Here is a 17,217-nt window from a genome sequence, read left to right on the forward strand (position 1 = left end):
TCACTTTACTCACATCAGCAGCCCAAATGCTTCCCCAGCCCTGGGGTTCACAGAGCCTTTTAATGTGCTAAGTGCAAACAGCAGGCAGGGCAGCACAGCCCTGCCAACAGGAGCCAGGGGGCCTGGAGGATGGCAGTGCTTTTCAATATTCCTATTAACATAAAGGGAGATAACATAACACAGGGCATGGAGTCTGTGAGGTGGGAGTGCCCGAAATGTCCAGTTCGTTCCAGTCAGACTCACTCCAGCTGCCCTCCCTGCTCTCACCACCAGTCACAACAGCTGGGGAAGAGCACACACTGCTGACAGAGGGTGGTCAGGGCTCACTGAACCGACTCAGAAAGAATAATTTAAGCTAAAAAATGCACAGATGCTGATCCCACCTCACAGGGATCTCAAAGATCCCTCCCTGTTACACTACAATGCTCAGTCCTGGGCAGCACAAGGAGCTGGACAGTCACAGATGGTAACTAAAAGCCTCCCAACACACCCACAGTGCAGCTGTTACCAGTGAAGGACCTTTGTTCCAGGCTTGGGTGCATTAAGGAGGGGAGTTTTACTGGCAATTACAGTCTGAAGCAGCACCTGATGGTTATTGCTGTAAGGCACCTGTTTGCCAGGACTGAATCACAGGGACCTGTTCAGGGGAAGGTTAAAAGGGCAAAGCTGACACTGATCACTGAATGCAGGGCAGAAAATGTAACTAAAAATGATGGCTAAGAGAATTCTGGTGGCTGATTTGCTGCCACTGCAGTGGGTCAGTCAGAGAGCAGGGACAGCAGGCCCTGACTGTTTCAGGCTGCACTTGAGCACACATGGAGATGCAAAACCTGCTCCACTCCTGTGCATCCAACTGGCACTGCAGCCTCTCCACCCCCAAGTGCTGCAGGCTCAGGGTATCCCATGCAGAACTCTGGGCACGTGCCTTGTTCCTCTTCCCCTCCACGAGACACACATGAGGCTCCAGAAGAAGAAAGGGATACTTCACAGTGACCCAAAGGAATTCTTGGTAGAAATAATTCCACTTTTATTGTGAGATGTTATGATTAGAAGAAGGCTCCCTTAGAAACAGTTTGTTTTCCCCCCCATCCCTTTTTAATTGCTGTATATTCCTCATCAGCACAGTGGAAAGAATCCAGTAATAACAGCTAGAAAGAACCCCCTGCCCTTTTTAACCCTGTAGATCTCCAAAAGCTCCACACAAAGAAACTCAAGTGTTATTACCAGTAACTGTTACCTAAATCTTTTGACCAAGATTCCTTCCACAGTGCTATTGATTACTCCTCACAGGGACACAAAACAGACCTCACAGGTTTTAATCTGCAGGTCGTGTTGCCACTGCAACAAGAAAGGGATTCCAACTGATGGAGCAGCAGCAAAACTCAAGGCACACCTCTATAAACAAAAACTCTTCTGTTCCTATAAAAACAGGCAATAAAATATACAAAATAAGTAGAATTCTCTCCATTCAACCAATGTACATCTGCCTCCTGAGGCACTACTGTGGAGCATGAGGAAGAACCACTGCTACCATGTTTTCAACATTCACTTTTGCTATCAAATAAATTAGACCAGTGCAAAGGGAAAAGGAAGTCTGGCTATTTTTTGGACTTGGGGGTGGTTTTGTTAGTTTTTTTTTTGCTTTGCTCTGGTTCTTCATAAAAAAATTACATCTCTAAGAAATTAGCATTTACACAAGGAAATAAGAAGCTATGTATTGGCCAAATTAGATCTTAAAATAATTCTGTATACTGTACAAATATACATCATTAAACATTTACAGCCTTGGCTTCCTAGATGACAAAATTCACTGCTCTTCCAAGCAATGCAGATGCCCAACTTCTCTTTTCAAAACCACCAACTGTCAGGTATAAAGTCCCTTCACAATTAGGGACAGGATGGCAAAAAGATCTACTGAGAGTAGTGGTATCAATAGAAGGGAGTTCCAGGTGTCATAAACAATTTAAAACACAGTCCCTGCTACACAGAAATCTGGGAATAGAATTTCAGTGATAAACCAACGGTGAAGTCAACGAAAGATCTTTCTTTTCTTGGCAGAACTTGATTCTGTGTTCTCTGGTGGCTCCTCTGATGGTCTCCTGGTAAAACCACGACAGTCTTTGTTCTGCTCACTGCCACTGCTTTGGCCTCTCTTACTGGGGGCTTTTGAGCTGCTTTTGGACACGGCCCCTCTCCTGTCACTCTCGTGCTGAGCTGTGTAAGACGATGTGGAAAGCACAGGCACATTGCCCTGTCCCACTGTTTGCTGGGCCTTCTGGAAGTTTTCTGTTCTGGGAATCTGATCCCTGGCAACTGTTCTGAAACTCTGATCCCTGGGAGCTGAGGATGCAACAAGGCCTTGCTGTGCTGCTGGTCCTGGATTTCTCTGGGCTGACCAACTGCCATCTTTCAGGGCTTGCTCCTTCCCTTTTGCCTCAGTTCTACTGGCCAGACTGGCCAGCCTTGGGTCCCGTGGTTTCTCTGGATTGGCAGGAAGTGCTGCAGCCCCCATGGGAGCAGGGGCACTGCCCCTCCTGGGATCTGCAGCTGGAGGCCCCACAGGCACAGGAGTATTGCCCTTCCTTGAGTCTGTAGCTGGAGCCCCCATGGAAGCAGGAGCACTGCCCCTCCTGGAATCAGCAGCTGGAGCCCCCGTGAATGAAGCAGCAGCAATGCCCCTCCTGGGATCAGCAGCTGGAGCCCCCATGGAAGCAGGAGCACTGCCCCTCCTGGAATCAGCAGCTGAAGCCCTCATGGATGCAGCAGCAGCAATGCCCCTCCTGGAATCAGCAGCAGGAGCCCCCATGAATGAAGCAGCAATGCCCCTCCTGGAATCAGCAGCAAGAGCCCCCATGGATGAAGCAGCACTGCCCCTGCTGGGATCAGCAGCAAGAGCCCCCATGGATGAAGCAGCACTGCCCCTGCTGGGATCAGCAGCTGGAACCACCATGGATGCAGGAGCACTGCCCCTCCTGGAATCAGCAGCTGGAACCACCATGGAAGCAGGAGCACTGCCCCTCCTGGAATCAGCAGCTGGAGCCCCCATGGATGCAGGAGCACTGCCCCTCCTGGAATCAGCAGCTGGAGCCCCCATGGATGCAGGAGCACTGCCCCTGCTGGGATCAGCAGCAGGAGCCCCCACAGGCACAGAGGTATTGCCCTTCCTTGAGTCTGTAGCTGGAGCCCCCATGGATGCAGCGGCACTGCCCCTCCTGGGATCAGCAGCTGGAGCCCCTGGAGGCTGAGGGGGCCCTCGGCTTCCCTGGGGCACAGCATGGCCAGGGCCAGCAGCAGATTCCCGTGGGCTGCTTCCAGGATTTGTGAGCTCCCCCCTCTTGGCACTGCCACAGCCAGGCTGCACCAGAGGAGGTGCCGCTGTGCCTGCTTTTGCTGGGGTCTGCACTGCTGGCCTGAGCTTCAGAATCTTCAGAGCATCTCTCTTGTATTTTTTTTCTGTTGTCCTGATAATGGCACCTCTTCTCTGAGCATCCTGAATCAACTGATTCCAGTTTTTATCTTCCTGTTTAAAAAAAGAAAAGAAAAACCCAGTTATTAGTAAGAAATCAACACAAACGGACAGAGGTGTCAGAGGATGCACAATCCCTTGGATCAAGGTACCTGACACAACTGTCATGGAAACCAGTGTTATGTTCCTTCAGCAATGGAGGAATCTTATGTTTCAGCTGCAAAACAGCAACAGACCCTCTGGCTGCTGTAACACAGGGAAGGCACTTTGAACCAGCAGAAGCACCGAAATGACCCTTTCCCGTTTCCAGGGGCTCCCTCGCTGCCGTGCGGCTCCATCGCCCCCTAATGGCCAGCACTGCCCTCGGAGGGAACAATAACCAGGGAAGGAAACACAAACTGCACTCCCTTCCCCACACTGGAGCATCCTGAGGGTGGTTTCCAGCTCCCAGCCCTGCCTCGAGGGTGGGTCACAGACACTGCACTTACCATGAGGGTCTGCAGCCTGCCCAGGATGAAGAGGCTGAACTTGGCGCGGGTTATGGTGACGTTCAGACGCTGCAGACTCGACAGGAACCTGAGGGACAAGACACAACTCACAAACTGCTTCTTCCACAAGGTTTAGGGGTTATGAGAAAAGGAGGTGAAATTAAATGTCAGTGAAATGAACAGCAGCAGTTCCAAAGGTGGCAGCAGCTCCTGCCCCATTCCCAGACCCCTGAAAGGTTTGGCATGGATTGTTTTCTTTCACCACTGATTCCTCGCAGGGAATTCCAGTTCTTTCCAGACCTTACTGTTGATGTTTCCTTTCTTAGAGCAAATCCCCTCCTAATGCCAACCACTGTCTCCCTAAACGTTCCTCAAAGTACCGAGGACATCAACCTCACTTCACCTATCAAGACTTTAAGCTTCTTTTTGACTTGAACTGAAACAGATTAGTAATATTTGGGCATGATTAATGGGAAAATATCCTACTGAAATAGTGAACACTGGACATGAATATTTTATCTTAAAGGTGACCTGCACTGGAAGCACATCCAGGCAGACTTTTGCTTTGTCATGCTCCAGGAGTGAAAAGTGTGTTGTTGCAGAACAAAGTCTGGTTTGGCACTATGAGAAGTGTCTAGTCTGTTTTTGTGGGATCACCAAGGTACTGAAACCTAAACAAATGCTTAGTGTATTCTTAAAGGTTCATTTCTGTTAGAACTTATTTACCAAAACAGGTTTGTGAAACTGATATCAAGTATTTCTTCTCCAGTGAAAAACCTCCCAAAATGTAGAGCTTTATCTATACTAACAATGGCTGCAAATTGAAGTCCTTGTACAACTTGGTTTGAGCAGGTTCACTCTCAATGTTCTCTAGGTCTTAAGAAATATAAGAGGGCAGATCTTGAAAGACCACTAAATATTCCTAACAGCTTTTACAACTGAAAGACAGCAAGATTCTTTTCTCAGGAAAGGGGGGAAAAAATCCATTGCCATGCCTTGGTGTTTTCTCCTCCCTTTGCAAGTTCTTTCCAAGTAAATTGAATGCTGGACTAGGTCATAGATCATAGGTAAGGGCATGGCAAACTTAACCCATCACACCTGACCCTGGAACAGAGACATCCAAGTCATCAGCACATACAGTTCCTAAGGCATTGCACTGTAAAGCTTGAATATATAAACCTTTCTATGTTTATACATAAAACACAGTGCTGGAAAGTTTTCTTCCAAAACAACAGGCAGAGGTTAAGTCCTGTCTCAGACAGCAGAACAGGCAGGTTCCAGCAGCCTTCAGTTTCCAAACTCAATCAACCAGATTAAGGAATCTTCAAAAGCATTACTGTTGTTTAGTACAGGATTTGGATTTTTTCTCTTCCCAAAGTAACATGGATCAGCACAATTAAAAGCTATTTATCTTGAAATCAGAGAAAGATAAGCAGCTTAGTGAAACCTGGTATGTGGAAACAAAGATTTCTGTTTATGCAACCAGGCTTTCTATAGTTTAACTCAGAAGCCAGTGAACTCTAAGAAGGCATATTTCATATTTCCACTACCATTTTTAAAATTAATCTATTGTTTTTCAAACTAAAATGATCTTCGAGTTACAGAAAAAAAAAATCAACAACTGCTTTAGTGCTCTGGGAATAAACAGCACACTCAGTGATTAGTTCCTTCTGTTTCAGAGGGAAAAATAACATATAAAATTAACAAAACTGTGATCTTGAAACAAGACTTCCTGCAGATTTGTCCTTAACTCAAAGACAAGGACATTCATGTACAAGTCACAGACCCAGCTCAGCTAAATCACATTCCAAGTGACATATGTAACCAGGTAACAATTCTGTTACAGACAGAATGCTGTAACCACAGGACAGCAACAGCCACAGAAAATGGGTTTCACTTTAGAGAACAGCACTCAGGAAGTTACAACATCAATCAAAAGCTACAAGAACAACAATTGCTGCAGTGCTAACACACAGAGCCAAGATCCCAGGGCCAACCCTGCCAAACCCAGGGAGTGCCAGGCTAAGGGAGCCACGCAAAAGGATCAGCAAGGAACAGAGGGCAAAGCACCAGCACTTCCCTGTTGTTCTGAGATCTCAAACCAGTACCACCAAATTCATGCCCTTTTAGTTCATTGATAGTAGAGGTGACTCATTCTCTGCCCCTTTCTTATTGGTCCTATCAAAAACCACAGAATCACAGAATGGATTGGGTTGGAAAAGACCTCCAAGATCATCAAGTCCAACCCGTGGTTCAACTCCAGTCCCTTTACCAGATCATGGCACTCAGTGCCATGGCCAATCTCAGCTGAAAACCTCCAGGGATGGGGAATCCACCCCCTCTCTGGGCAGCCCATTCCAATGCCTGAGCACTCTCTCTGCAAAGAATTTTTTTCTGATACCCAACTTCAATTTCCCCTGGAAGAGCTTGAGCCCATCGTGCCCCCTTGTCCTATTGCTGAGTGCCTGGGAGAAGAGACCAACCCCCACCGGGCCAGAACTTCCCTTCAGGGAGTCCCAGACAGTGCTGAGGCCACCTCTGAGCCTCCTCTTCTCCAGGTTAAACACCCCCAGCTCCCTCAGCCTCTCCCCACAGCACTTGTGCTCCAGTGTTACTGCTAAGTTGCAGTTCTCTGCAGGACACGTACCCGATGGACCCTTTGCTGCTGTTGGCCTGGACACTGCTCAGAGCGGCCCCCTCGGTGCTGCCTGCCCGGACACAGGACACGATGACACAATCCTTCTCCCGCCCCTGGAATGCATCCACTGTGTCCACCTCTCCTGGGCTGTGGGAGAAAGAATTGAACAGCTTGCCAACTCTGTTAGCTGAATTTTTAAGCAACACACTGATGCAAAGAGCCCAAACACTATCCTTAATTAATGCTCAGCTGTCAAACCCATCCAGGGCAAACTTCAGTTTCTGTGCATGAGCCCAAAGGTGAACTTACTTTTCTGAGAGCAGAAAATTCATTTTCATTATTATTATTATCATCATTACTATAATCATTATTATTCATTATTATTCGTTATAATATTATACATTTTAATTATTCATTATTCTGAGAGCAGAAATTTCACCATTACTGAAAAGCTCTTCTGGTCCACATACCTCGGAATTTTAGGTTTTCTTTTAAATCAGCTTTATTCAGAACAGCAATATGATCAAAACATATACAGGTAATAACTAAGAAATGGTGCAAGGAGACAGTGCCTGTTTAAGCAAGAGGTTGCATGTCCCCTTTAAAGGCACAATCAAGTACAAATTTTAGCAGTAGAGAAAGAAGTTTGAGAGTTCTGCCACTACTTCAAGAGGACAAACAAAGGACTAACAAGCAAGAGCCAAGTCCCACCTGAAAACTTGTGGTTTCTTTACCTGTTATTCCTAAAGACACTGTCCAGTTGATCCTGAATTTTCTTTTTCTGTGCACTGTAAGGGGTGATTATCCCAATGCGACGGATTCCCAGATCCTTCCTTTTCTCTTTAATTGTTCTTATTAATTCCATCACCAGCTTCACTTCCCGGGGGTTACTGTAAGAGCTGAACAAGACAAAAATGCAAACATCACAGAAATACCTCTGACAGATCTTTCCCATTTGATGTTTCGGCCCAGTTTGTTGGGGGATTGTGAGTCACAGACCCTGTTTGGAACTTTTGGAGCCTCTTTCACACAGAGGCTCAAGGAACTTGGCAAACAGGCCCTGCTGAGGGGCTCCCAACCACGAGAAGTGCAGGCAGGGATAGGCTGCACTTCCACGTTCCCTCAGCACCTCCCAGCTGTGCTTTCCTTACACAACATGCAAAGGGAAGGACTCAGCCTGCCACCTCCTGGCATCACCTCAGCCTGCACCTGGGAAAGGGAAGTCACTGATAAAAACCCCCCAGAAATCAGGATCTCAAACATTACAGAGTTAGGAGAGACTGCAGTCATTTAGTGGCATTTAACAGACAGGCAAACCAGGATTAAAACCAGTCTCATATTTAAAAACTACCAAAAACATTCAACACCTGTTTCTGGTAAAATTAAATCAAATCAAATAAAAAATGTAGTTCTGGCTACCTAATGCACACTGGGAACAACAGAGGAGAGAAAACAACTCTTCTCTAGGTAATTAATTCTCAGAAAATCTAAACTTTGGCTGATTAAAATGCAGGACTTACTCATTGTCTCGCTCTTCACGACCGTCTGCTACATCAAAAATAAGGTAGGGCTGGAATGGCCAATCTGAAGAACATCTGTTCTCTTCTATTGCTCTGTAAATAACATTTTTATCACTAGGTAACCACACAGAAATTCTGACAACTGGTACTTCATTGATTTACATCCAGGTTATCAAACACTAGAAATTCTCCAGGGTGAGAGCAAATGGTGCCAGTTGTGCCAAGGGAGGTTTGGGAAGGTTTTTTTCCCAGGGAAAGGGCTGTGAAGCACTGGAACAGACTGTCCAGGGAAATGACAGAGTCACCATTCCTGGAAGTGTTCAAAATCATGTGGATATGGCACTGGAGGACACGGTTTAATGGTGAAGGTGGCTGGCACTTGAACCTGATGATCTTTAAGGTCTTTTCCAACATATTTAGTACCATTTCCAACCTACCTTTAGCTGTGGCTGCTTAAAAATACTCAAAATAAAGAGCATTTTCTGCAAAAGGTACATCATGATGATTCTATGATTCCACCTTTCAGCTTTTTCCCCTCCCAGAGTCCTCAATTTCCACTGCTACATAAATACAGGCCTGAAAATGAACCCTCAGCAGTGTGTATGCTCCATTTTAAGGGATGGAGCCAACTCACCCATCCCAGCCAGCACTCACAGGACATGGAATGCACATTTTCTCCCATTTAACACCTCCCCCACTCCCACAACCTCACGAACCTTTAGCCTTACAATAACATTCTGACCTGAAAGGGTTTCTTTGAAATAGAATCATAGAATTGATTGGGTTAAAAAGACCTCCAAGATCATCAAGTCCAACCCTTGGTCCAACTCCAGTCCCTTTACCAGATCATGGCACTCAGTGCCATGGCCAATCTCAGCTGAAAAACCTCCAGGGATGGGGAATCCACCCCCTCTCTGGGCAGCCCATTCCAATGCCTGAGCACTCTCTCTGCAAAGAATTTTTTTCCTGATCTCCAACTTCAATTTCCCCTGGCAGAGCTTGAGCCCATCGTGCCCCCTTGTCCTATTGCTGAGTGCCTGGGAGAAGAGACCAACCCCCACCGGGCCAGAACTTCCCTTCAGGGAGTTATAGACAGTGCTGAGGTCACCTCTGAGCCTCCTCTTCTCCAGGCTAAACACCCCCAGCTCCCTCAGCCTCTCCCCACAGCACTTGTGCTCCAGTCCCTTCTCCAGCCTCGTTGCTCTTCTCTGGCCCCGCTCCAGCCCCTCAATCTCTTTCCTCAACTGAGGGACCCAGAACTGAACACAACACTCAAGGTGTGGCCTCACCAACTCAGAGTCCAGGGGAAGGGTCACTGCCCTGGGCCTGCTGGCCACGCTATTTTTGATCCAGGAAAGGATCCCATTGGTGAGAAAGGGGAAGAGAAATGGAATGCACGTTTTCTTCCATTAACCACCCTTCCCACAACCTCAAGCAACACCTTTAGCCTTACAACAACATCCTGCCCCAGAAAGGCTTTCTTTGCAATATCCCATGGTGAGAAAGGAGAGGAGAGCTGCTCACCTGGCAGTCTTGAGGGTTCTGTCATAGACATACGTGGATGGGAAGAGGCAGATGTCGGGGTGCATCCGGTACTGCACCGTGAGCTGCACCACGGGCAGGCTGCGCAGCACGTTCCGCTGCACCTGCTCCTCCAGGTGCCTCTGCAGCCGGGCCATCAGGGACTGGTCGTAGCCAAACTGCTGAGCCTTCTGCCAGGGGGAGAACAGGGCTCTGACTTGTGGGCACTGAGGCCCCCAAATCAAAGAGAGGAATTGGCTTTTTGGAATGAAAGCTATTTGTTTTCCTCTAAATCGCTGGCAAAATGACAGCCACTTGCACTTCAATTTTTTATGTGTGTTAGTCTTGTTATTTCAGTAAAGGTCACCTGCATAAATCTGAATTTTTGTGTGTAGCCTTTAGCAAGGCAGCTTTCCTCTGTGAGTCACAGCACAGCGAAGTTTTAAAAACATCAACAATAATGAAAAGCAAAGATCTTCCAGGTGGGATCTCATTAAACAAGCACACAGCCCCCAGACAATCTATCCCTCTAAAGCAGCCAGGCTGGTTTTCCTTCTTTTGTTATCAGATGTCTAAAACAGTCCTTACTGTTGGATACAAGAAGTGCTCTTTGTATGTTCATCCTTAGAACACACCTGTAGGAGAAGGAAGTTCCCACACAAACAGGGAGTCTTCATCCTCCATTCCTTAAGGAATGTGACAGTGATTGAAGCTCCCAAAATGAGGTAACAGAGCCTGCCCCAACACAACATCCCTCACTGACCAAGTGCCCAGCTGAAGTTTGTACTGCCACAGTGAAATGTATCTTCTTCCTCCCTCTAACATAATTTCTATAAATACTGTTCTTGAACTATATCCACTCCATAGCAAGAAAAAGCAAAAGAGTTTGAAGACTTACTACTGATTTTACAGTGGGGGGGAGCTGCTTGGGGTCTCCAACAAGGACAAGCTTATTGCAGCGATGGATCAGTGGAATCAGTGTCTCGACCTCACAGGACTGCCCCGCCTTTTGTGCATGCAAACAAAGACAAAAAGCAGTTGTAAGCAAAGGAGGGAAGTATGTTACATTTCCTGTAACACAGCCTTAAATGCCTTAACTCTTAAAAAAAAAAAAGCAAAAGAAGGACTTTTCTCTAGTAAAAAAACTACCACCAGATTTATTTTATTATTACATATGCAGGGCTCTCCAAAGAGATATAAACAAAACCAAACCATCTGGAAATCTCTACAGCAAAAACCACACTTGGGCCATGATTTTTAAGTAAAACTGTCCACCATTAAAGCACCAAACAAGTCAGGATAAGAAGCAAAGACAAGTAATTCTTTCAGCCCTGACCTCATCCACGATGACACAGCTGAAGGGGTCGTGGCCCTGCCGTGCAAAGGCCGACTCCAGCAGGTTCCCTCCACTCGTGCTCAGAGTGCAGCAGATGATGTCAGACTCCAGGATGATATCTGCCTGCACCTTCTGAGAGTGCCCCCGGGCCTGCAAGTACAACAGGACACCTCTTTTAGCTTTCTCTAACCTCCTCAGAGCAATTGTTAACTGCCTGGACAAGTCTGACTGCCAACCAGCTCATGCATGAGGCACCATCCCAATGGAACTGTCTCTGTTATGGCAAATCAAAGTCACAAGCTGACTTCACTGAAATGTTCCCTTCACTTGAAACTACAGGTGACACCCACTGAGGGTGACAAACTGGAATGAAATGTTCCTTTACATCCATAGCTATTCAGTCCAGACTCACTAACAGAGCAGAGTTGGTTTGCCATGCTGTTTGTAACTCCAAGCCTCCACAACCATTAAGGGTCAGCATATGCTCATTAAAGATGAATCTTCATTTGGTTCATGCTACTTAGCATTAATTACTGGGTTTGTCATCAGTGCCTGTTTCCCCTTTCACATCTACACAAAAGAAATCCTGCAGCTGTTGCTTTACTCAGAAACATTTAAGAGTATCTCAATTCCAGCAGGATTGTAACAGGCATGAAGGTGTTGATGAAGATACATCCTACAACATGAGGACATGCAAGCTTTTATTACTAACTTGTCAAATATGACTCATTTTGTTTAAAATTCACCCTTAACTGTTAACAGTGAATATTCCTGTTTGGGGCTTCTGTTTGTTGGTTGGGGTTTTTCCCAATATGAAGCCAAATTACACTCAGATTTCACACCTGCCTGACCATAACTTACTCAGCTTATCACCTTTATGTCTTTACCTCCTACTTTATAAATACCCCCAGCTATATCAAAACCAAATTCCACCACAATTAAAAGGCATCAAGTGTATAAATACATCAACAGAAGTCTACTAAAGAGCTGCCTTGAAGATAAATTCCTACCTTCTTTAGTTGAGAAGCAAGTTGTTGTCTCTCCTTTGAGAGTCTGCCGATTTCATCATCTAACATTTGACTCTAGATAAGGAAAAAATAAAGAGAAACCACCTTTAACACCACCCATTTCCCATACACTTTCTCTCCTCCCAAACCCTACATTTAGACTTGCTCAGACTGACTTTTAATATCAAATGTGTCTGGAAAAGCTGAGCAGTTTTTTGGAAAGCTGCCAACATACTTAGTTTTTGCAACACATAATACTACATCTTACATTTCTGTGTAACAGGAAAATGGGTTACCATCAGAAATCTGCAATTTGGTAAGAATGTCCAATTTTTAGACAAAAAAATTAAAATCTTCAAGTGCAACACTTATTCCAAAATCTCAGATCACAAGGTCTCTTACTATTTCCAATGAAACAAAACCAGAGCTTTGAAGTATGCAGTCAAATTAAGATTTAGAAATATGGTTACATTAAATACTAACTGGTGACAGACCCAAATGACAACGGCTGAACACTGGGGCAACGAGTGGCACAACCAGCCAGTGGAAGACACTGGCATAAATAAACAAAAAAAATCCCTGGTGCAAATTCCTTCACTCCCTTTCACGGTGCGAACCAACTTTTCCATTAGTTGAAAAAGCAGGTGAAGAGACAGCTACTGCTCAGAGTGACATCAAAAAGTAGAGTTCTTTATGCTTTGGCTTCTACAAAGAGGACTAAAAATTATCTTGCTACCTCTCTCTTCTCACATCTGTGCATGGCACGCTCACGGGACAGCAGGTCCAGCTTCTGGTCCAGAGCTGCCTTTTTCTTCTGAATATCCTGGTCAGAGTCCCACGGCTTTCGTTCTGCCACAAACCAAAGGACAACTTACAGGAGGAACAGAAAAGCTGTTGCTCTCAGTCATTAAGCTTTTAGGAGCAAATGGACAAATTAATTTTTTGTTGCATTTTCCCCTTTTCTATTAGGATCTTATCTTGTAAAATGAAGACAAAGAACTTGCTTCCAACTGCAGCTCTCAAATGCTGCAAAACTGCATTGCTTCAAAATGATGGCTTTAACAGTCATGTAATATAATTTCTTCTTAAAAAAAGGATAAATTAAACAAGAAGTCACCTTGCTTATTTCTTTCCTTCTCCATAGATTTTTGGCCGATACATAAACTTCCACTTTCCCACTAAGACTGAGAAAAATCTTCCTTCTTACAGGACATACAGTCCCACATGCAAAACAGCACCATGGCAAAACATGTCAAACATCACCAAACCCTTGAGGAAGACTGGAGGAAAGTCTGATGTTACTCACTCATTCTGTGCTCCACCTGCTTATCCAGGCTAAAGCCCCGCACCTCGGTGTTGATTGCTCTTTCAGCACCAAGTCGCACCAAGGTGATATCACCACAATTCCCTGTTTACAAAACCAGAGTCAAAATACTTCTACATTACTCCACTTTGGTATGAGAGCTAAAAAAGTGTAAACATTGTGGATGTCAAACAAGGTTTATCTTTTTCTCCTTATCTGGGGTTTCCATGATTGGCTTATACTTATCTAAATGAAGCTTACAATAAATTCAGTAATTCCAAAGCCTAAAAAGATAAAGGTGTTCCCTGTGTTTTTGTGGTGGCTAACAGTTAAGGACATAATTTTGAATTAAAAGAACTACCTCTTGTTCTCAGGTTTCTTTATCTAAAAGTTACAGAACTCCTAATTTAGACAATTACTCAGTACTATCAAGAAATGCAGTTGGTAAGCTGATACCAAATTAACATTTGGTTACAAGGCAGATATTTTTCCCCTTGCCACAGACAAGATACCTCATTCAGAATTCATCTACTTTGTATTAGTCCTTCTGGAAGGATGAAAAATGAGAGGCTCTAACACATCCTAATTTTCATCACTTTGTTCTGCACAATCAGCAAAGTCCAACTTTAGTCAAAGCCAAGGAAAGAGCCTCATGTTCAAATCTTTAGGTACTTAAAAACTGATGAACTTAAATTAACAACAAGAGGAAAAGGTCAACAAAGTGCAATTTACTTAAGAAAAACACAATACACCTTTCAGAAAAGCACATTAAAATTAACAACAATATGAGGTTGTGTTCTGCGAGAGAAAAAAGCTGCTCAGAGGAGCATGTAAGTACAACATGTAATCATCAGCTGTTTCAGTTCCACCTCCATCTAACATAAAGACTTTTGAAACAAACCATACCCAAGGGCTCCTGTTTGTTTTGGCATTTTTCCTTAAATGCAACGATGATCTTTTTCATGAGTTCATCCACAGCAGCATTTGATGGTGCACACACCAGAAAGCGGTTTGTCTTTTTTTTCCGAGCAGTTTTCTCATTCCTGGTGTTCTGTACATAGTCAAAACAAACCAAAACAGGCTCTTTAGATTGTTTTCATTTGTGGTTTTGAAGCCAGACAGTATGTTCAGAGAATGGGGGCTCTTGCACTTGAACATCCCCTAAGGGATGTTTTACATTGAGGAACAAGCAGTCAAATATATTAATGCTATTTGCAGAAATTCCCTTCAACAATTATGTACTTGAATTACTGACTATTTATATGTAAACCATTAATAAGGACAGGCCAAGTAACATTCTTTAATAAATCAAAATACTACTTTTTTATGTAAGAAGTGTTTATACTGTAATTGTGCATGTTTTCTTGATTTCACATTTTCAGTTCTGTAAAATGTGTTCCAAGATGCCCAAAGAGGTATTATTTCCACCTTTCCATCCTAAAGAACACAAATTTAATCACATCAGCTTCATGAATTACACCCCCAATAATTACCAATACTACATTTTCAATTAGTTTGTCCCTGACTTCCACTGAGGACCCAAACCCCAGCACAGAACCTTCACATCTTGTTCACTTACTTCTCTCAAAACACGAGACAGGAGTCCTACAATAGTTTTTGATTTCCCTGTCCCAGGTGGCCCATGGATGAGGCAGATCTTGGGGAGCCCTGGGTGTTGTTTCACCATGGCATAAGCTGTTTCAATGGCTCTCTTTTGATCTTCATTGTATTCATTCATACCAGAAGCCTGGAGAATAGACAGGGGAAAAAACAATGAACTAATGTTGATCAAACCTTTCCTTTAACTTCATGTGTTTTCAGAATGTCCCCACCCCTCCTGCTACAACTCAAAAGCTGGAAGGGCAGGGAAGCTTTTCATTCTGGGTTTGCTCTCCATGCACACCCAATCCTGACCTCAAAGTCACAATGAAGATTGGGTTTACTCTCCACACCTTTATTTTACATTCCCTTTTTCACACTATGACTTATTTCCTGAATTATTCCCCAGTAAGGAGGAAGAAAACTGAAAGCTGTTGGAAGTGCACTCTGTCAACATAGTTCAGACTCCTCTCCACCCAACCAGCCAACTCTGAAAAGCTGTCCCAATGTCTCAGTGCTTTTGAAACCCACCTGTTTGCCTTTGTTCATCTAAACAACCAGCAAGAAAAACCAGACTAGCAAGACTCACAACATCCAAATGCCCCCTTTGTTAACCCTGACCCTTGTACTTGCAGGACTTAATCACAGAATAGAATTGACTGGGTTGGAAAAGACCTCCAAGATCATCAAGTTCAACCCTTGGTCCAACTCCAGTCCCTATACCAGATCATGGCACTCAGTGCCACGGCCAAGCTCAGTTGAAAAACCTCCAGGGATGGGGAATCCACCCCCTCTCTGGGCAGCCCATTCCAATCCCTGAGCACTCTCTCTGCAAAGAATTTTTTTCTGATCTCCAATTTCCCCTGGCAGAGCTTGAGCCCATCATGCCCCCTTGTCCTATTGCTGAGTGCCTGGGAGAAGAGACCAACCCCCACCTGGCCAGAACTTCCCTTCAGGCACTTACAGCACTTCCTGAGACTACAGGCAGATCTCTGGGACAGAAGTCATTGTAGCAGGGGTTTATGATGGGTCTGGCCAGGGGACTCCTGCTCAGCAGCAGCAAAGCTTTGAAGGTTCGGTGTGTGGTCACCAGGGACCCAATCACCACACACTTCACTGGCTTATGGATGCAGAAGGACAAATTGCCTCGGGTCTGCACGGTGAGGTGACACACAGTTTGCTGCTCCTCTTGTCCTGGCAAAGGAAAGAATAAAATAAACAAGTTTTTAAGTAAAAGAACATCCAGATTGTTAACTGAAAGATGCCTCAGTACGTCATTCAATTAATTCACCAGAACAAGGTGCTGTCTTCTATTAAGGAGCCAACAACTAACTTTTGCAAAAACCCCAACACTTTCCCATCTCCATCAAAGAAAAGACCAAACAAAAAAGAAGTGCTCTGTAAAACCACTGAGATCACTGCTTTAAACTGGATACTTAGTAATCCTGGTAATTCACAGTTTCAGTTCCAGAAGAGACAATGTCAGTCAGTGAGATCACAGAAGTTCCTCTCTCAGCCAATGCCCTCCTAAAGGTGTGTGCAGAGCACTCACTCATCATTAGTTTCTGTTCTTACACAAAGTATTAACATTTGTACTGAAGGAAATCCCTAGAAAAATAACACACAGAGCAGGTCTGCAGCTTCAGCCCTTGGCTTTTTACAAAGCTTCTGGCATGGAACAGACATCCTACAGTGGAAAAGCAACCCCATTCCCTCTGAAGGAAGTGGTATAACAGTGTGCCCAGGTGGCCAAGAAGGTCAATGGGATCCTGTCCTGTATCAAAAATAGCGTGGCCAGCAGGCCCAGGGCAGTGACCCTTCCCCTGAACTCTGTGTTGGTGAGGCCACACCTTGAGTGTTGTGTTCAGTTCTGGGCCCCTCAGTTCAGGAAAGATCTTGAGGGGCTGGAGCGGGGCCAGAGAAGAGCAACGAGGCTGGAGAAGGGACTGGAGCACAAGTGCTGTGGGGAGAGGCTGAGGGAGCTGGGGGTGTTTAGCCTGGAGAAGAGGAGGCTCAGAGGTGACCTCAGCACTGTCTAGAACTACCTGAAGGGAAGTTCTGGCCAGGTGGGGGTTGGTCTCTTCTCCCAGGCACTCAGCAATAGGACAAGGGGGCACGATGGGCTCAAGCTCTGCCAGGGGAAATTGAAGTTGGAGATCAGAAAAAAATTCTTTGCAGCGAGAGTGCTCAGGCATTGGAATGGGCTGCCCAGAGAGGGGGTGGATTTCCCATCCCTGGAGGTTTTTCAGCTGAGATTGGCCGTGGCACTGAGTGCCATGATCTGGTAAAGGGACTGGAGTTGGACCAAGGGTTGGACTTGATGATCTTGGAGGTCTTTT

At 45.1% G+C, this 17,217-nt stretch overlaps 1 protein-coding gene across 2 annotated transcripts in view; it reads right to left on the reverse strand.

Annotated features, from left to right (window-relative positions):
* Nucleotides 1–1,005: 1,005 nt before the first annotated feature.
* SETX (senataxin) overlaps nucleotides 1,006–17,217 on the reverse strand; it is a 29,342-nt gene continuing 13,130 nt past the window's right edge. For both annotated transcript variants that reach the window (XM_071574172.1, XM_071574171.1), the window contains exons 13-26: nucleotides 15,843–16,072; nucleotides 14,859–15,026; nucleotides 14,186–14,330; nucleotides 13,283–13,384; nucleotides 12,713–12,825; nucleotides 11,980–12,051; nucleotides 10,970–11,119; nucleotides 10,532–10,639; nucleotides 9,637–9,824; nucleotides 8,113–8,205; nucleotides 7,327–7,491; nucleotides 6,602–6,739; nucleotides 3,955–4,042; nucleotides 1,006–3,520 (exon numbers count right to left, since the gene is read on the reverse strand). In XM_071574172.1, coding sequence (XP_071430273.1) covers nucleotides 2,030–3,520; nucleotides 3,955–4,042; nucleotides 6,602–6,739; nucleotides 7,327–7,491; nucleotides 8,113–8,205; nucleotides 9,637–9,824; nucleotides 10,532–10,639; nucleotides 10,970–11,119; nucleotides 11,980–12,051; nucleotides 12,713–12,825; nucleotides 13,283–13,384; nucleotides 14,186–14,330; nucleotides 14,859–15,026; nucleotides 15,843–16,072 — 3,251 coding nt within the window. In that variant the 3' untranslated portion in view covers nucleotides 1,006–2,029. The remainder of the gene's footprint in view (nucleotides 3,521–3,954; nucleotides 4,043–6,601; nucleotides 6,740–7,326; nucleotides 7,492–8,112; nucleotides 8,206–9,636; nucleotides 9,825–10,531; nucleotides 10,640–10,969; nucleotides 11,120–11,979; nucleotides 12,052–12,712; nucleotides 12,826–13,282; nucleotides 13,385–14,185; nucleotides 14,331–14,858; nucleotides 15,027–15,842; nucleotides 16,073–17,217) is intronic.

The sequence above is a fragment of the Pithys albifrons genome, chromosome 20, assembly GCF_047495875.1.
Source record: "Pithys albifrons albifrons isolate INPA30051 chromosome 20, PitAlb_v1, whole genome shotgun sequence".
NCBI classification, from domain to species: domain Eukaryota; kingdom Metazoa; phylum Chordata; class Aves; order Passeriformes; family Thamnophilidae; genus Pithys; species Pithys albifrons.